Raw genomic sequence first — 21,265 nt, 5'->3', positions numbered from 1 at the left:
ATTATCTGTGCCGGGAGATTATCTGGGCCTGCCGCTATTGTAAGATTCAAGCCCTTTATCGTTTTATGAACTTCAGTGACTGAGAAATCGGGTTTTATATCTGCTACCAGACCGCTCCAGTCTGTGTACAGATTCTCTTCCCAATTAACCCCAGGACTATACAAGTCCTGTAAATATTCTTCCGAAACTGCTTCTTTCACTATACAATTCATTGCCCCTGGCTGGTGATCTGCTGCTGAATGCACTAGCTTCCAGAACTGGCGTAGGTTCCTTGTTTCGATTGCCTCAAGTAATTTTAACCAGCAACCTTCTTTAAACACTCTTTTTGATCTCCTGATTAGCATGTTATATTCTCTTTTTAGGGCCACTAGGGCTTTTCCACTATCCTGGTCCCTCTTTAGGGATTTACGTCATGCCATTCTTCTCACTTCTCTTTTTTTCTCCTGACATTCCCTTGTGAACCAACCAGTTAGTTTCTCTGTCTTTAGACTGCTCATTTTAGTTTTAGTGTTGCCCCTATTTCCATTTTCAATCCCTTACTGAGTGTTAGGACCACCTACCAATCTAGACTCTGACCACTTACTGTCTCCAGATCTAGATCCTGTTGTAACTTTATTAATCTGGAGACATATTCTTCCGTTAACCTAGTTGTACAACGTCTCGGATAATCCATCTGTTGCTCCATCACTTTTGGGCGGTGTTCTAGTTGTACATGGGGGATCTCCAAGACTACCACATTATGATTAGGGCTCCCGGTTTTATGGTATTTATTTTTTTGCTATTTCCGTCTGTATTTATCCATATTTATTTTTTGTCTATTTTATCTGTATTTATCCACATTTATTTTTGCGACGAGCAAAAGATGATGCTACAGCTCGTATTTATCCACATTTATATAAATTGACAATGCATGCGCCTGGTTGTTATTGGTCAACACAATACATTCATCTAAAAACTTTACCATTGTAGTACAAGCACTGTCAGCAGGAGATGGCAATTATCTTATTACCAATTGAGCAGCAATGAGCGCGGATAAGGCACGGCTGACTCGGCTACCAATAATGATTTATATCTTCTTTTGCCAGCGCAAGAACCCAGGCCCAAGTGAAATAAACTACATAATGCACGCTCCCCCAACCCAGGAAGGAGGCTGTAGGACATAAATCCTGGTTGTGACAGAGTGAGCCCCATGCTAAACATTAGCTCTAACGTGGCTTTAAGTCAGCCCAATTGTTTTTACTGGAAACGGAGTGCACTAACCCATAGCTGCCAAGGTTTCAGATTGACATGTGTGACATTTTCATAATTTCAGTGAAATTATGAGACATTTTACTGACTGAGTGGCTTTGTTACGAGCAAAATCAAGCAGGCACACTTACTAATGCAACTCAACCATGGTGCGGAGTTAAACCCTCCCTAGAAGGATGAAAGGAACAGCCAGCCCTGCTGAAACATCAACCTAAACCTGATCCAGAGGCGCAACTAGAGTCAAATTTCGGGGAGGGGGGTGCTAATACAAATTTCAGGGGGGTGGGGCAATAGGCAGAGTGGAGATGCAGTGGCTCTAAGTAGGGGTGAAGAAACTACAAAACCTTGTTAACAAGTGAATGGTCTTTTAAAGACCATTCACTCCGGTGCAGCTGCGATAAGCTCAAGACCTGTCTGTGTGTATGCCCGAGAAGCTGTCTCAACCCGGACAGACACACACAACGGGGGATGGGTGGAGTGGCCTGAAGACATTTGTGCCCTAAGGGTGTTGCGCGCCTGCTCTCACCCATATGGTTCTCCCTTCCCACTAGCTCCCTGTTGCTGCCCGGCCCCCCCCATTCGTGGTCTTTTAAAAAAAATGCATTTATTTTCTTTGTCGAGGAAGAAGAAGTAAATTACTGCTGGTGCATCTCAAAAACACTTTTTTGCTGCTTCAATTTTCTTTTTTTAAACTATCCATCTGTGTAATGCAGCATGCGGGTGCCTACAAAATGATGCGGCTAGGTGAATGGCCTTTTTTTATTAGCCTTTCGTCTTGCTATATAGATAGCATCTTGCTGATGCTGTACTTCATGACGAAAATGCCGGACTGCCTTGGGTCCCAAGAGTAACAGCAGACATGAATTTCATTACTTGACTTTCTCTCCTAGTGACCTGACCGGCAAAGATCCTTACACCCTCCTTGTTCGTCCCAGGGCATGCCGCCCACTCCACAATACATAGGCACACCTGCCCACTGTACAACCCCAGAACTTAACCTGCAGCGTAAACGCCAATCATCTGTGAAGTGCGGCTGCAATAAAACGGTCGCCAACCCGGGAAACTGTCTCCGCGCGGGTTGACACACAACAGGGGGGTGGGGGTTCAGGGGGGGGAGGGTGAGGGGAATAGGACCTGAAGCCTGACCTGATCGGCAGTCAATTAGGTGACATTTGTCGCACGCAGATGAATAGTGCCTCGGGGTAGCCTTTCAGATTACACATTGTGGGAGCTGCAGACGTCATGAATTGTATTAACAGCATTGAAGAAGGCTGATTCAAGATGTTTGCTGCGTCTGACGACCCCACATTGCCTGCTGTTTACAGGGGAGCTGTTGCCATGCAACGTGATGCCTAAGTCAAAAATTCGCTGCAGGTGCTGCTTGGGCGCTCCTCCAAGGTTGTTGTATAGGTACAACTTCAGATTACTCAGCAAGGGAAGGTTGATTATGCAGACTATCTTTTTGCCACTGGAGGGGGGCAGTGTGTTCTAAGCATCTTATACAGGAGCCTAGCACGCCAACTCTGAAGCACAGCAGCGCGGCAAAATTTACTCGTATTTTGCCGTTTCTACATATAAATACAGACAAAGGAAAAATACTTTTCAGTCTGTATTTATATGTAAAAATCCGAAAAAAACTGAAAACCGGGAGCCCTAATTATGAACGCTTCCTTCTCTATTTAAGATCCTATACCCCGTAGATAGTTGGAAGTTCCAGGATGCCATAAAAACATAATCAATAGGGCAGATTTGAGTACCCAGCTTGAATGTTTTTTTCGCAGGACAGTCTAAGTGGCATCTTCCATTTAGACAAAAGAGATTTTTGGCTCCCAAGAAATTTCCCAACTGCATGTCCTTAGCACTTGTTACACATTCTGGGAAGGTAGCTTGTGGAATCTCATATGCATCTAGTACATCTTGGAACCAGCAGTCTACATTCTTGGGGTGTAGTTTATGATTAAAATCGCCCATTAGTATAATCATATCCTTGCAATACTCTTCACAGAGAAAATCTATATCTTCTTTAAACAGAACCATTTCCTCCGCAAATTGCTCTGTAGAGGCCCATTGCATGGACACATTTATAATCAAAATTGTATCCATTTTTATGAACCCTGATAACAATATTCTACAAACCAGCAACCATTTACATATCACAGTTATTTCGGTTACATTCTTCATAATTTTTGTTGACACCAGGGTCAATATTCCACCAGCTGGGCGACCAAATCTATATTTCTTAGCTAGCTGGTTTAGCTGGTAAAAACCATCATAATTGGGGTCTTGCAACATAGCCAAGTCTCCTGGATACCTATAATCTCGGTCTTTTCTCCAAGTTCCCTTATTTTTATTGTTTCACCTCATCTCCTAGGCCATTTATATTCCAGGAGGCTAGTCTAATGCTTTGTGGCATACCTTTTTCCTATTCAATATCATCTAACCAACTTTCCTCCCCCTGATCTTTAGAATGTCTTTATGAAGGCCCCGCCTGGCCCAACTCCTTGCTCCAATTTCCCCACCACTGTTTGACGTTTGAATTATTTGCTACTATTTTGATGTTTCCCAACAGCGCAAAACAAAAACGAAGGTGAGACCCTGCAAAACTAGGTCATTTTGTGATAGATAATTTTGATGTCTCCAGCATACGTTTTGGGCCCTTCCCTGGGCCTACCCGCACAAGTGAGGTAGCATTTTTATTGGGAGACCTGGACGAAAGCTGGGTAGTAGGAAATTTGTGTCAGCTCAGTGATCGCACAAGTTTCCCACACAAAAATGTGAGGAAAATGTGATTTTTATTTTGCTAAATTTGAGATTTGCAGCGGAATCTAGATAAGGAAACATTGGGGAGGAGCGACGCAAGCCACACCTCCCTGGCCTTCCCCAGGTGTCTAGTTTTGAGAAATGTCTGGGTTTGGTAGATTTCCCTAGATGGCCGCTGAACGCGGGACCAAAAACGCAGATGACTCCCCTGCAAAACTAGGTTGTTTTGTGATCGATAATTTCAATGTCTCCATAGTGCGTTTTGGGCCATAACCTGTTGCGGGCACTAGGCATACACACACAAGTGAGGTACCATTTTTGTGGCTCCCACAGATTCCACAACTTTCCAGCTCATATATGTGAGGAAATTTTTTTTTAAAAACATTTTGAAGTTTGCATGGGATTCTGGGTAACAGAACCTGGTGAGAGACACACAAGTCACCCCATCATGGATTTCCCTGGGTGTCTAATTTTCAAAAATGTACAGGTTTTCTAGGTTTCCCTAGGTGGTGGCTGAGCTAGGACCCAAAATCCACAGCTTGGCACATTGCAAGAAAAATGAGAGTTTTCAGTGGAAAAATGCAATGTATTCATGTTGCATTTTGGGCTGTTTCCTGTTGTGGGCACTAGGCCTACCCACACAAGTGAGGTACCATTTTTATCAGGAGGCTTGTGGAAATGCTGGATGCATGGAAGTTTGTGGCTCCCTGCAGATTCCAATACTTTCCATCACAGAAATGTAAGGAAAATATGTTGTATTTTAAAATAAAGTTTGAGGTTTGCATAGGATTATGCGTAACAGAACATGGTGAGAGCCACACAAGTTACTCCATCCTGGATTCTCCTGGGTGTCTAGTTTTTAAAAATGTACAGGTTTGCTAGGTTTCCCTAGATGCCAGTTGAGCTAGGGCCCAAAATCCATAGTTAGGCACATTGCAAAAAAAGGGTCAGTTTTCAGTGGAAAAATGTGATGCGTCACGTTGCTTTTTGGGCCATTTCCTGGCATGCGCACTAGGCCTACCCATACACGTGAGGTACCATTTTTATCAGGAGACTTGTGGGAATGGTGGGTGGGTAGAAGTTTGTGGCTCCCTGCATATTCCTACAGTTTCCATCACAGAAATGTTTTTTTTTTTTTACAAAGTTTGAGGTTTGCAAGGGATTATGGTTAACACAACCTGGTGAGAGCCACACAAGTCACTCCACCCTGGATTTTCCTGGATGTCTAGTTTACAAAAATGTACAAGTTTGCAAGGTTTACCTAGATGCTGGTTGAGCTAGGACCCAAAATCCACAACTAGGCACATTGCAAAAAAGTGTCATTTTTCTGTGGAAAAATGTGATGTGTCCACGTTGCATTTTGGGCCATCTCCTTTTGTAGGCACTGGGCCTACCCACACAAGTGAGGTACCATTTTTATCAGGAAACTTGGGGGAATAATGGGTGGAAGGAAGTTTGTGACTCCCATCAGATTCCAGAGCTGTCCATCACAGAAATGTGAGGAAAATGTTTTTTTAGTTTTTACAAAGTTTGAGGTTTGCAAGGGATTATTTATTTTTTATTTTTTTTAAGTTTTATATAGCGCTGGCTAGACCCGGAGGTATCAGAGCGCTTTACATGAGGAAGAACATTAGAATTTTCCCAGCTGTATTCCCAAATGATTATTCATTCCACTTTAGGCAGTGCTTTGACATGTCATCCTTCTACATCTGGTGACTTGCCAGAAGACTTAACAAGTTCACTTTTTACCTTTTAAAGGACAACTGCAATTTGTGTGTAGTAGAATATATAAATCTACAAAATCCATGGCAATTAATACTGATATGCTATATATGAAGAAACCGATAGGACAAGCAGCCACAAAATACAGCCACAAAAGACACCCCATCCTGGATGTCTAGTTTTAAAAAGTGTACAGGTTTTCTAGGTTTCCCTAGGTGCTGGTTAATCTAGGGCCCAAAATCCACAGCTCGGCACATTGCAAAAAAAGTGTCAGTTTTCAGTGGAAAAATGTGATGGTTCTACGTTGCGTTTTGGGCTGTTTCCTGACGTAGGCACTAGGCCTACCCACACAACTGAGGTACCATTTATATCTGGAGACTTGGGGGACTGCTGGCTGGAAGGCAGTTTGTGATTCCCCTCTGGTTGCAGAGATATCCATCACAGAAATATGAGGAAAATGTGTTGTTTTAAACACATTGAGGTTTGCAAAGGATTCTGGGTAACAGAACCTGGTGAGAGCCACACAAGTCACCTCATCCTGGATAGCTAGTTTTTTAAAAATTTACAGGTTTGCTAGGTTTCCCTGGGTGCCGGCTGCGCGACAGCCAAAAATCCATGGCTAGGCACATTGCAAAAAATGGGTCAGTTTTCAGTGGAAAAATGTGATGTGTCCATGTTGTTTTGGGGCGTTTCCTGTCGCGGGCAGTAGGCCTACCCACACAAGTAAAATATAATTTTTATCGGAAAAATTAGGGAAACACAGGATAGTAGAACAAGGTTTATTCTGAATTGTCTTTCTAAGCATTTCTGCCATCCAAATGTAGGACAGTGTGTAAAAAAGAATTAATTTTGAAAAATGCCATCTAATTCACATGGTAGTATGGGTACCCACAGATTTAGAGATGTGCAAATAACCACTGCTTCTAAACTCCCTATCTTGTTCCCATTTCGGAAATACATAACTTTCCTTGATACCTTATTTTCATTCCTTACATTTTACCAAATAAATTGCTGTGTACCTGGAAAAACCATTGCAAGTTGCAGCTCTGTTATTGGCTCTGGGTACCTCAGGATCTTGATGAACATACAAGCCCTTTATAGTCTTCCAAACAGAAGCGGAAAGAGGACATAACAGTATATTGCTTTAAAAATCTGCTTAGAAGTTACAGCTAAAAACATGGGCAAACTGGCTGTTTTTTTCAACTCAGTTTCAATATTTGTTGATTTCAACTGTTACTTTCTATAGGAAAAGCTTGAAGGATCTATACAAATGACCCCTTGCTTAATTCTGAAGTTTGTCTACTTTTCAGAAATATATAGCTTTCCGTGATCCATTATGGGTTTTACACCCATATCTACCACTAACTGGAAGGAGGTTGAAAGCACAAAAAATAAGAAAAATAGGCTATGTCCCAGAGAAATGCCAAAACTGTGTAGAAAATGTTGGTTTCTGACAAACGTCTACCTGTTCCTGAAAGCTGGGAAGATGGTGATTTTAGCACTGCAAACACTTCATTTATACAGGCCCGGACTGGCCATAGCGGGCACCGGACAATCCCCCGGTGCGCCGCAAGGGTGGGGGACGGTTTTGAGCCCCGGAGGGCCGATATTGCTACAGGGCCGTTTTTGCAGCATAGCTGCAAAATCGGCCCTGCAACAAAATCGGCCGAAAACCGGCCCTAGCGAAGTGCTCGGCGGCACCCCCAGTCTCCCTGAGTGGGGGGGGGGGGGGGGGGAGGGGGGGGAGGGGGGGGAGGGGGGGCGAGCACTTTGCTAGGGCCGGTTTTAGTTCCCAGTCCGGCCCTGCATTTATACCATTTGCAGGGGAGGGGGGGCACAGATGTTTTCTTCTGCAGCACTTTTTCCAATTCCCCCCCCCCCCCCCCCCCGAAAAAACTAAATTTAGATGTATTTTGGCTAATTTCTCGGTCACCTCCAGTGGAATCCACAAACCCTGGGTACCTTTAGAATCCTCAGGATGTTGTAATAGCAAGACAGATATGGTGCGGATACCTTATGTGGACAAAACGTTACAGGGGACTAAGCGCAAACTACCCCAAATAGCCAAAAGAGGCTTAGCACGAGGAAAAAGGTCTAGCAGCAAAGGGATTAAGAATCAATCTGCATCACCAATCTCTATCATATTATGCTATCTCTGGATAAATTCATTGAACCGAGTACTCAAGTTCTTGCAGCTCAACCTATAACCGGGTCTTTTCCCTAAACCTTCTTAACCATGTCTATGAAACAGATACACGCCCCCCCCCCCCCCCCCCCCTCCTACCCCTTTTCATGTTTGGCGTTTATTGGTATACAGGCAATACAAATAAGGTCATATTTCTAGGAACAGAATTTCCCTATTAAATCCTGTTCAGACAAGTTACAATACCTTTGTGCCTATAGCTCGCATACCCTTCTAGATATACTGGAGGCACTGTTTAGATGGTAGTCGTTCTGGAACTGGATTGTTTTCATATATCCAATGCCCATTCTCTTTATAACAAATCCTGTATGTAAACCAATGGCATTTCATGTGTAATCAGCACATCATGCCCTTAGATTGTAGCGCAACATCGTCTGATTATATGCCTTTTCTCTTAAATTAATAAAATACTTTGAAATAAAACAAATGCCACCCTCAGTAGTGCACAGCCCATCAGCAAAGTCTATTTTAAAGTGTCAATAATGTGTCAACTTATTCTAAAAGTCTGATCGCTTAAACACCGACAAACACCAAGGTATGAAGTTTCAGTGGAAAAAGACGTATCAGGTTGCGCTTCGTAGTCCCCTCTGAGGAACCTCACTGTCAACAAATATAAACTCTTTTGTAGTACGATGAATTGCAGGATTTAATGCCCCTCGGCGTCACAAGTGACGATGATTGATTCTCCTGTGGCTCTTTGATAAATGGGCATTATATGACGCCGGACGCTTGCTGCGTACTCACCGTGAGCTGCTGCGCCCTGGGACCCCCGCGATGGTCTTTCATGTCTCTGGATGGAGTGGACCTGCAGCCGTCAATCCTGAACCTCCACGCGCACCCCTCCCCGACGTCAAGCTGGGAAGAGATTAGAAAACAAGACAGGTAAAAGAGTGACTGCCTCCCGAGCCACGCCCCGTGACACCTAGATAGAAGAAGGGGAGGGAGCCGCCACGGCCCCGCAGGACATCATTACATCAGTGACAACAGACTACCCTGGGGCGGAGAAGAGGCGCGACTGCTCTTCAGAAGCACAGCTCCTGTCGTCACCTCAGGGGGATGCTCTGGGAGAGGATGCCAGGTTCTTCAGCAAACAGACTCAACACAAGGGAGGAAGGGAGAACGGCCTCTACTCACCGGCACAGAGCATCAACACTTACTGAAGATAGAGAACGCCACAGGGATAGGATGGAGGAGAGGGAGGGACGGGTGGAATGGACGGCTGCGGTGAGGGGGTTTATGAAACAGATAGAAACCCTCTAACCACCTCCGGGGAATGTCCCAAGGGTTTAGTGGGGTTTATTTTAAGATCGGAGATCATATGGAAAAAAAGACTGGGTATGGCAAAGAAAAATACAGGAAGGAAAAACAGTGTAACTGAGTTAAACAAGGAGGGAGGGACATTAAAGTAACGTACGATAATATTAACGGTAAGAAGGAAAGACTAAGGAAAAAAGACGGAAGGTGACAGGCTCGATGGGGCGATTCAAGAACTGATGATGGATTGCTGGAACTGTTATGGATGGATTGGCGACTGGATGGGTCGCTGGATTGGCGACTGCATGGATGGCTAGGTGGATGGATAAAGGCGTTTGGGTGGATGGATTGGTGGGTTGATGTAGCTTAGGTGGATGGCTAGATAGCTAAACGATAATGAAGCAATGCAAATAATTAATGAATCGCAGAAATGACTAGTTCAAGATAAACAATAGGAAAAGGAAAATCTAATTTAAAGATTAGTTAAGGCCTAAGGTATCTCGAGGTTAAATTCACTGCCCAATACTATTAGAAGAGATGCTTTGAAAGACATAAAAAAAGGTGTTTGAAAGATGGGGGAACAATAGATCTGAGCTCTTTTATTTTAGGTGGTAGCTCACAAAGTTGCCAAAAAACTTTAAGCAGATCCCACAGGATTACGTTCAAGTACAACCAGTTACTGTTTTACAATCAAGTCACTATGGTAGCCTGCATTTGTGTATCAATTTACCGTCTAATGTACTGTTATAAACAGTTGAATTATTCATTCATCCTCACAATTTCAACCAATGTGAAGCCATTATTGATCATATATTATTTTCTTGAGGAAGCTATCATTTAACACTGTTCATTATATCTCTTTTTTTAAACCACTTTACTGTCACTTTACAGCTACGCTACACAGAGCATCCCAGTAGACAAGGCACTATAAATCTATTATAAGTGGAGCTTCAGGTGCATATATTTCAGTCACAGAGCTTGCATTTGTTGTTCCGTGGTCTACTATATATTTCCACAGTGGCAGAATGTACTGTATAGTTTTCATCTATGTCTTACAATTCAGATTATTGCACATATGTAATACCAGTTTGTAGTGTTACATTTTAATTGCAGGAATGCAAGTGAGGGAAGTTCTTGATAAAGAAAAAATTCACAGAGTTTTATATAGCGCCAACTTAACCCAAATAGTAATGCTCTACTTTAGAGCAAACAACAGATTGCCTACGTCTAGTGGTTATACATATGTATAGATATCTTGGAGTCTAGGGCCAATACAGTTTGCATTTCCTGCAATGGGGTGACTGTCTAGAAGGGGCGGTTGGATGAATAAAGAGTTGTGGCCACAGAAGAACCTGGTCTTCATATAGTGACCAAACTTTGGGATACTGACATTTGCCCTCTCCAGGTCGCTCTTTCTGGCAGTGTTTATTATATTCGGGGAGTGTCGTGTGCAGGGTTTATTCCTTCAGGATGTGTATTCTGCATTTGTGGCTTTCGTTCCACCTAGTCCGTCGGTTCTGTAATGTTGCTGTGATCCAACATGAATTCTAGCAGTACCTCATCACTCTGCTGAGCCGTAGACCACTGTCCTAGTTCTCGATCGTCCTCCCTTTTCATGGTCACATTCTGTGCTTCAGCCCATTTCTGGACCCACCATTGCCACTAGGCAAGAGGGGGCCTGTGGATGACACTGCTGTTCCTCACTTGGCTCATGGAAAGGATACATTGTGTGCCAATTTTGTTGGATTTCAGGCATGGAAAGTTACCCAATACACATCCCTCTGATGTGTCCCTGTAGTAGACCCCTGCTGATAAGTTATCCCACTCTTAAAACGACTAATTCTGTGGCAGTTCTGTCCCACGTGGTAAAAAACAGCATTATATAAGGAACACCTAAGGCATGTCGAGGGAACAAATTCGTCCATCTTGTTCAACTTTTTGGGGACTAAGACCTGTCTTGTGTAAAAAAGTGAACTTATTGTATTTCAAATGGGAATTTCTTGATACTTTGTATGTGTAAAGTTAGTGTCTACCCCTGCTCTGCATCATCCAGTTTCCTGGCTACTTTGCTTTCCATTTAGTTTTCAAGTTATTCAAGCCCAGGCATCTCCAGCCTTTTTAATCACAAGAGCTACGACTGCTCATGGGTTTTTTCCGAGCTAAAAGCTAATTTTTTTCACTGTACAATACTGCCCATAGAAATGTTAGGAAAATCATTAATAATATCCTGCGCCTCCACATAATTAATGAAATAACACCTGGAGGAGGTCACCCTCTCTAGCACATACATAATCACTGGATTTTGTATGAGGGAGTGCTGAGGTAACCCTTTTACACAACGGATCACCTCACCCACCAATGCTTCATCATTGAGATACCTCCTCGCATTTTTAACTAGGTCGTAATGCGGGCTACAACCCCCTCTCTGAGAAGGAGGAGCCTAGGGACGTTTTTGTGAGGAGAGGTATACTAAAACCTATAGAGGAGCAGGGTGTGGCGTAGGGAGCAAGAAAAAGAAGTGTGTGTGAACTAAAACTAAAGAAGAGGAACACGAAAACAAACTTTAATGGGGCGTCTGGAGGTTAGGATTAAAATAAAGCACTATGACAGGGGTTGATCAAACCTGTCACAGAACAGTGGGGGTTGACATTTTTCAGCCTTACATCTTCCGTAGAGGTGTAGCGGCTTTCTTTAGGACCGAAAAAAAGAATTTGAAGAAAACAGGGTGGAGTAGGTTCTCCCGACATGCAAACAGGTAAGTGAAAATACAAAACTAGTGGATGAAATTGTTCGTCACTTCAAGATGTGGTATCCACTGGTCAGTGTTTACCTGTAAATGTGAAAATGTATTCAATTCAAACACACAATCGCTATAACGCACTCTAGACAAATGTAGATCTAAACAATGTTTGTTATTGATGATTTGAAACCAGTACAAAACTGGCAACCCAGCTTATTAATGACTTACCCGTAGTTATGGGTAATCGAGTGACACCTTGACCTCGGCGCAAAAATTCGAGGTGGCAGGCATAAAATTCCTATGTGGAGAGTAAAAATGGACTTCAAAACTTGATGGCATTGTGCCACCATAAAGAAACCACACACATCATGTAGACAGTTGAATTTAAGGCATAGAGAAACCTACATACTAAGATGGTAACAGGCGATAACTTAAAAAAAGGGGGGATGACTTATTTAAATCAAAAGAAGTTGACGGAAACGTCCACCTCGGAGAAAACTTTCCTCAATGCATGACATACATAGACGGTTCAAAAAAATAGACTAGATCATTTTGTGCACAGCAAGAACCTCGCACTATTAAAAGTTGGGGCATTAATTGTGCAAGAAATCTAGACAAAAGAGAGAAAAGTGAGAGTGCTGCCTATCTTGCTAGTCCGATGCAAGGATCGCTGATTTGCGCCTCGGAAGGTGATCCGAAGCGGCTGGAAGGGACCTTATACCTTCCTGTATGGAAAAAACACGTCCAAGACCCCTATCAGGTGACCGGGCGACGCAGTCTGCCCGTTGTCTCGTGATGGGGCAAAAAGCTACAAAAAATTATGGGATTTGTAGTTCAAAACAAAATATGTGGCCACTTTCTCAATTGAAAAAACAAACTGCCCCATGCCACGACCAGTTATACCGCCCCCTATAGGGTAGAGAGTTAAGGATGAGGTTGTGAATTGTAGTTCAGGAGAAATGTCATAAATGCTTCCTCGATTTAGGGGCAGAACACCCTGTCCTTCGTATAATGAATAGAACTGTAGATTTGGACGAGGTAATTTTGTCGGGGTATGTAGATGCCCTAACTACATGTGAAGAAATGTGAAAAGAAGGGTGAGGGAGGGTGGGTTCTCCCTCATATTTGTAACCAAGACTTTGTACTTATCAAATGGCTGGGTGTGCCACTACCCAAAAAAATCAGTAAAATACATAGTTATAAAAATCATGGTAATAGAGTGTAGACATATATGTGCTTTATAACTGCTATTAAACAGCAGCACAATATCTAACTTTTAGTAGATCATACACATGGTGTGATATATCCCTCATGTGGTGTAAGCGACCCATATCAGGATCGAGATAAACGAAACGGGATCTCATGATTAAGACCATGACTGGCACTTTGGAGCCTAAATACCCAAAGTTATTCCTTTCTAAATAGGTATTTGATATGTTTGTGACAGGTAGGGAAGCCATTGGTTTGTCTAGTACTGTCCATCCAAGGTCATCGGCATCATGTCCCTTTTCTAAAAAGTGTGAGGTTAGTTTGGTGGTCTGTTTCTCGCAACAAATGGTACTCTTGTGTTCCAGAATACGTGTTTTAACTTTCCTAGTGGTCATACCCACATGTTTCAAACCACAAGGGCATGTTATCAAATAGATTAAACAATCCGAATTACAATATGTGTGGTGTCTCTGCTCCCACGGCACAGACAGTGCCTATATCAATGGTAGTAGAGTGTGAGGTTTGGGCACACATGCTGCAGGCACTGCATGTAAAACGTCCTTTAACGGGTGGAAGGTCCCAAAGGGTAGATTGTTGATTCATATTTTGCATTTTAGGATTTGTGTGTATTAGTTTGTCTTTCAGATTAGAACTTCTTTTGAAGGCAAACATAGGTTTAGGTAAACACTGTGATCCTTAATTTAGCATTCTGCAATTTTTTTAACCGATTTCTGGATCAAACCTGATATGTTGCTAAAAGGGTTCACACAGATCAATCTATCTATAGATTCTTTCTAGGGACGGGACTCTAGGAGAGTTTAACAATTGTTTCTGGTTCTTTTTGCACACTTTTTGAACAGAGTCCTCCATAAGGTGACCTTGTAGGTTCTCTGCATGGCTCTTATATTTTTCAACTTCTTTACAGTTGCGTCCTAGCCTTACAAATTGCACAATTGTTTAGGAAGATTTGTCTTAAATTTTTCTTCTCTGAAGAGAAGGAAACAATAGTGACAGACCAACTAACTAACACCAATCTCTGTAAGAAATCCACATTTATGCCTCCTGCACATTTAGTACCTTCTGAAGTTACCACTTTTGAGAAGGCAGTAATGAAAGAATTGAGGTCTTGCTACTAACCAGCCTTGTTTCTGCAACCTCTCAAAGGATGAACACCTAGCCCTTCACACTTTGGAGACGGATGTATCCATCACTATAAAACCAGCTGATAAAGGGGGTGCCATTGTTGTCACTGACACCTCCTCCTACAGGAAAGAACGTATGAGGCAATTGACGGTCAGGACTGCCTATCAGCCTTTAAATTTGGACGCCACTAAAAGACTCCTAGGGATCTTCACCGCCCTAGTAGCTGATGCAAAGGATCAGGACTGACTCACCTCCAAGGAAGCATATTTCCTGGTGAACAACGAGCCTACCACTCCTTATTTCTATGATCCTATTATTCCTAAAATCCGCAAAAGCCAAAGATCCCCAACGGGGCATCCAAACATCTCAGGCATAGGGTCCCTCCTTGAGCCATTATCGCAATTTGTAGATGATTTTTTTGAGACCGCTGGTTCAGGAGATGCCGACATATCTACAGTATACCAAGGATGTTCTGAGAGTTCTTAAAGGTATGGAATTCAACATCAAGACAGACTTTTGGTATCTGTTGATGTGGAATCTCTCTACACTTGTATTCCTCAAGATCAGACCTGTCCACGATTGAGGCACTATCAAGATCTAGAGAAATGGATACCATAACACCAGTTTCCTTCATTATGCAATGTGCCACACTTGCAATGAAGGCCATTTTTTTCCAGTTGGAGGATAACTTCTACTCGGGAACTTCTATGGGCAACACTTTTGCTCCAAGCCTGGCAAATCTGTATGTCCACTCGGAGGAAACAGACCATTCTCAGTTCTATGAAAGCTTTTCGCTCCAACAATATTCTTTGGAAGCGCTATATTGATGATATTTTGGTTATATGGCGTGTCTCTGTAGATGCAATACCTCTTTTCTATCAGTGGCTAAAATACATGCAATTATTTTTTTTGAAATTAACATGCAAATTTAGTAAAATATGTCTTCCCTATCTTGATCTTTTGATCTATGCATGTCAAGGAACACTCTATACAGAGTTAAATAAAAAACTAATGGCAAAACATTTATTGCTGGTCTATTCTAGCTACCATTCGAAATCCCTGAGGGATAATTTGCCATTTGGTCAATTTTTAAGGCTAAAATGCAACTGTACAGAAGTTGAAAAATATAAGAGCCATGCAGAGAACCTACAAGGTCATCTTCTGAAATATCATAACCCACAGACTCTGGTAAAAAAGTTTGCAAAAAGAGCCAGAAACAACAAACGTGAAGCTCTCCTAGAGCTGCGTCCCCAGAAGGAATCTACAGATAGATTGATCTGTGTGAACACTTTTAGCAACATATCAGGTTTGATCCAGAAATCGGTTAGAAAGAATTGGAGAATACTAAATAATGTTTACCTAAACCTACCTGTGCCTTCAAAAAAAGTTCTAATCTGAACGACAAACTAGTACACACAAGACCTAAAACACAGACTATGAATCAACAATCTATCTATCCTTTGGGACCTTCCACCCATTAAAGGACATTTTCCATGCAGTGTCTACAGCATGTGTGCCCAAACCACACACTCTACTACCATTGATATAGACACAGACAGACCATGGGAGCAGAGACACCACACAAATTGTAATTAGGATTGTTTAATCTATTTAAAAAACGTGCCCTTGAGGTTTGAAATATGTGGGTGTGACCACTAGGAAAGTTAAAACTCAAATTATGGAACACAAGAGTACCATTCGTTGCAAGAAACAGACCACCAAACTAATCTCACTCTTTTTAGAAAAGGAACATGATGCCAATGACCTTAGATGGACAGTACAAGTCAAACCAAGGGCTTCGCTACCTGTCACAAACATGTCAAATACCTATTCAGGAAGGAACAGCGTTGGCTATTTAGGCTCCAAAGAAGCAGTCATGGTCTTAATTATGAGATCCTGTGGTTTAGTTTATCTCGATCCTGATATTGGTCGCTTACACACCACACGAGGGATATATCACACCATGTGTATGATCTACTAAAAGCTATATATTTTTCTGCTGTTTAATAGCAGTTATGAAAACATATATATGTCTACACTCTATTATCATGATTTATATAACTATGTATTTTACCGATTTTTTTGGTAGTTGCACACCCAGCCAATTCATAAGTGGAAAGTCTTTGTTACAAATATAAGGGAGAACCCACCCCCGTCGCCCTTCTATTCACATTTCTTTACATGTAGTTCGGGTAGCTACATACTCCAACCAAATCTACAGTTCTAGTCATTAGACGAAGTGTAATGCCCCCTACATCGAGGAAGCATTTATAAAATTTCTCCTGAACTACAATTCCCAACCTCACCCTTAATTCTCAACCCTAAAGCGGGCAGAATGACTGGTCGTGGCATGGGGCGGATTGATTTTTTAATCGAGAAAGTGGCCACATATTTCATTTTGAACTATAAATCCCATCTTTATTTGTAGTTTTTTGCGCGATCACGTGACAACGGGCAGACTGCGTGGCTCGGTCACCTGATAGGGGACGTGCACCAAGTTTTTTCCATACAGGGAGATAAAAGTTCCCTTGCAGCCGCTGCGGATCACCTTACGAGTCGTGAATCAGCACACGTTGCATCGGACCCGCAAGGTGGGCAGCACTCTCGCTTTTCTCTTTTTTGTCTACATTTCTCGCACAATTAATGCCCCAACTTTTATTAGTGCGGGGTTCTTGCTGTACACAAGACGATCTAGTCTGTTTTTTTGAACCGTCTATAAATGTCACACATTGAGGAAGGCTTTCCCCGAGGTGGAAGTTTCTGTAATATAACTATGGGGATCCAAAAAACAATTGAGGAAGTAAGAGGTAGCAGTGATAGAATCACCCTCCTGAGCTTGGTATGTAAACAAAAAGATTCTATCAAAAGTGATGGAAGTGATTGTATTTTATTTTAAGTATTTTTAAATTTTGTGAAGACCAACTGTCTTGTGAGTAACAAAAGGGGGAAGAGGGCCCTCTCTGCAGTTGGCAGAAGGAGAGCACTATGTGCTTTTAAAATACCCCTCACACACTATGAATCCCATAGTGTCATGCTTCATCATCGGGGTCTTCCCGTCCCTCTACGGGGCGGGGCGTGCTGCGACCTACGAGCTACGCGGGAGCACTTTGAGTAATTGACGATAGGCTATGTGTGGTGTAAGGACAGTGATTGGTGATAGGGGTGCAGGGACCTATATACGTGAATGATGTGAAATATTAAAAATAGTTAAAAAATCTCTGGCTAGTCGAAAAAATTGATTTAATGGTTTCGCAGGCTGGAAAAGTTAAAAAGGGGTGGAAGAGTAGAACAAAGAATATTATCTACTTGGTCGACATGACATGTTTCGTAGGCAGACCCCTTCTGCCTACTCCTCAGGACCTCTGTTGGTCCCTACTGGAAAAATTACTAAATTCTTTGCTAACAATTGTATGCCTAATGTCCTAAAACCTGGCAGCAAAAATCAGTTGCCTGGTTTATTCCCCGGGGCTTGAGTGGGCCCAGTGGGGTATGAAAAAGCAACAATGTGACCTTTTGTGGTCCCTGTGGGAAACAAAATGGGAAAAAGGGAATAGAGGAAATAATTAACCGCAGTTCTCAAAAACACATTCATAGCAAGAATCACAATGTGTTCTTTTATCATTAGGTACTTCGCAATGGATATGCATATTTATCAAAAAAGAAAGACCGGTGATGTCTAGTCTATGGTTCCGGTCTTTGGGTGAAATCACCCTTCAAAACTATCACACTGACAAAAAACACACCTCAACACACGTCACACATACACCTTGCGATCGACCAGTTCCTAGGTCGTTGTGGTAAAAGGAAATGATGTTAAATCTCCTGAGACAATTCTAGTAGGAACTTAATCTGTATTTAAAATGAGCCCTTGCGTTGATCAGATAGCTCGTTTTTAAAGGAATAGAAATAAAAACACGTATTCATCGTATAAATGTCCACGTTCATACATACGCTTTATTTCATAGTTGCGTGCCCCATGAGCTTGCGTCTTAGGGTATATGATCTGCGGAGTACTGAAAAGGAAAGAGGAGACCGAGTCACTCGAAGAAAATCTGAACGAGTGTTCGATTTTCCGGATCGCATCCGACCTTGTTTTTAAAGACCCAAGGTCTGAGTCTAACTTACGTGACCGCTAGATCTGTGCTATGTTAATCCATTCCCTGCAGCAGCTCCGTGGGTTACCGGTAGTCTGCCAAGGACATGGTATTTAGCGCCGGCAAACTCCCGGTGGGCTACGTGGGCGTGGCTCAGGAAAGCTAGAGTGCCAACAAAGATGGCCGTTCTTTAATGGACATATGTCAGGAAAAACGGAAAGTCTTTTTTCTATTTCATTTTCCGATCGAGAAAAAAGTTAGACAGCTACAATTATGATGTTAATATTAAGTTTGATCAGAGGAGGGATGTATATGATAGTAGGGGATTGACAAACTAAATTAGAACTAGCCAATGTTCTAAGTTCGTGTTTGCCAAGAAACAGCATCCCTGATTTGAAAACTGCCATACTGCATTCATCCATTGACACATACATAAACAGACCTGTAACAGCAAGAAGACCTCAGTGGATCAGTTTGTATCCATTATCCTATTGGATGAAACGCTGAATGGGTTTTTTTTTTAGACCCAAACCAGACCATGTATTTGTAAGCTTATATACTTATTAATGACATGAAACACCAAACATGTTCATGGGGGGGTTGTTTTTTCTGTCTGATGGTGAGATCAGGTACCATGTGGTTTTTTCACAATTGGCCCCACGGGATGTCATCATTAAGGCCGGTGTTATTAGTGTTCAGACGGAACACCCACCACAATAGAAAAAAGACTTTCCGTTTTTCCTCACATATGTCCATAAAGGAACGGCCATCTTTGTTGGCACTCTAGCTTTCCTGAGCCACGCCCACGTAGCCCACTGGGAGTTCGCCGGCGCTAAATACCATGTCCTTGGCAGACTACCGGTAACCCACGGAGCTGCTGCAGGGAATGGATTAACATAGCACAGATCTAGCGGTCACGTAAGTTAGACTCAGACCATGGGTCTTTAAAAACAAGGTCGGATGCGATCCGGAAAATCGAACACTCGTTCAGATTTTCTTCGAGTGACTCGGTCTCCTCTTTCCTTTTCAGTACTCCGCAGATCATATACCCTAAGACGCAAGCTCATGGGGCACGCAACTATGAAATAAAGCGTATGTATGAACGTGGACATTTATACGATGAATACATGTTTTTATTTCTATTCCTTTAAAAACGAGCTATCTGATCAACGCAAGGGCTCATTTTAAATACAGATTAAGTTCCTACTAGAATTGTCTCAGGAGATTTAACATCATTTCCTTTTACCACAACGACCTAGGAACTGGTCGATCGCAAGGTGTATGTGTGACGTGTGTTGAGGTGTGTTCTTTGTCAGTGTGATAGTTTTGAAGGGTGATTTCACCCAAAGACCTGAACCATAGACTAGACATCACCGGTCTTTCTTTTTTGATAAATATGCATATCCATTGCGAAGTACCTAATGATAAAAGAACACATTGCGATTCTTGCTATGAATGTGTTTTTGAGAACTGCGGTTAATTATTTCCTCTATTCCCTTTTTCCCATTTTTTTTCCCACAGGGACCACAAAAGGTCACATTGTTGCTTTTTCATACCCCACTGGGCCCACTCAAGCCCCGGGGAATAAACCAGGCAACTGATTTTTGCTGCCAGGTTTTAGGACAATAGGCATACAATTGTTAGCAAAGAATTGAGTAATTTTTCCAGTAGGGACCAACAGAGGTCCTGAGGAGTAGGCGGAAGGGGTCTGCCTACGAAACATGTCATGTCGACCAAGTAGACAATATTCTTTGTTCTACTCTTCCACCCCTTTTTAACTTTTCCAGCCAGCGAAACCATTAAATAAATTTTTTCGACTAGCCAGGGATTTTTTAACTATTTTTAATATTTCACATCATTCACGTATATAGGTCCCTACACCCCTATCACCAATCACTGTCCTTACACCACACATAGCCTATCGTCAATTACTCAAAGTGCTCCCGCGTAGGTCGCAGCACGCCCCGCCCCGTAGAGGGACAGGAAGACCCCGATGATGAAGCATGACACTATGGGATTCATAGTGTGTGAGGGATATTTTAAAAGCACATAGTGCTCTCCTTCTGCCAACTGCAGAGATGGCCCTCTTCCCCCCCTTAGTTACTCACAAGACAGTTGGTCTTCACAAAATTTAAAAATACTTAAAATAAAATACAATCACTTCCATCACCTTTGATAGAATCTTTTTGTTTATATATAACTATGGGGAAACACGTTTCTTTGAAACATCGACTCCCTTGCTATACAGACAGTCTTTTGCTCTGACCTGCCCACACAGCTTACATCCCAGTTTGTGAACAATGCGTGTAGATAGATTTTTGTAACCATTGACTTCTTTGTTGTTTGGAGAATTACACTCCCGTATAGTCATCTAAAGAGAGTTTTTAACACTGTATAATGCAAACAATATATGAATGTTGAAAAAGTTATTTCTCCTTTTCTTTTGCTCGTATCTCTCTCCTTTATCCTTTTAGTTATTATTGGTTCTACGGAGATCATAAACCATCTAGTTTAGTTTATTGAATGCACTCATAGAGATCAGACTGCACTATCAATTTATTTTGATTTAAATAAGTAATCCCCTCCCCCTTTTTAAGTTATGACTATTACCATCTTAGTCCCTAGCTTCACTATGTCTTATATTCAACTGTCTACATGATGTGTGTGGTTTCGTTATGGTGGTACAGTACCATCAAGTGTTGAAGTCCATTTTCACTCTCCACATAGGACTTAGATGCCACTCGAGTTTTTACGCCAAGGACAAGGTGTCACTGGATTACCTGTAACTATGGGTAAGACATTTTATCAATAACAAACTTATTGCTTTGATCTACGTGTGTCTGGAGTGCGTTATAGTGATTGTGTGTTTGAATTGAACACATTTTGCCTTTT

At 42.2% G+C, this 21,265-nt stretch overlaps 1 protein-coding gene across 7 annotated transcripts in view; it reads right to left on the bottom strand.

Annotated features, from left to right (window-relative positions):
- LOC144786046 (kinesin-like protein KIF19) overlaps positions 1-21,265 on the bottom strand; it is a 1,675,385-nt gene that overhangs the window by 1,634,052 nt on the left and 20,068 nt on the right. For 3 of the 7 annotated variants that reach the window (XM_078664979.1, XM_078664981.1, XM_078664983.1), the window contains exon 2: positions 8,678-8,788. In XM_078664979.1, coding sequence (XP_078521105.1) covers positions 8,678-8,719 — 42 coding nt within the window. In that variant the 5' untranslated portion in view covers positions 8,720-8,788. Of the gene's footprint in view, positions 1-8,677; positions 8,789-12,155; positions 12,226-21,265 lie in introns of those variants that run through there. The other 4 variants (XM_078664984.1, XM_078664985.1, XM_078664980.1 and 1 more) reach the window with 3 other exon arrangements.

Source organism: Lissotriton helveticus, chromosome 10, assembly GCF_964261635.1.
Source record: "Lissotriton helveticus chromosome 10, aLisHel1.1, whole genome shotgun sequence".
Taxonomy (NCBI): domain Eukaryota; kingdom Metazoa; phylum Chordata; class Amphibia; order Caudata; family Salamandridae; genus Lissotriton; species Lissotriton helveticus.
This window is presented reverse-complemented; position numbering and strand designations above follow the sequence as displayed.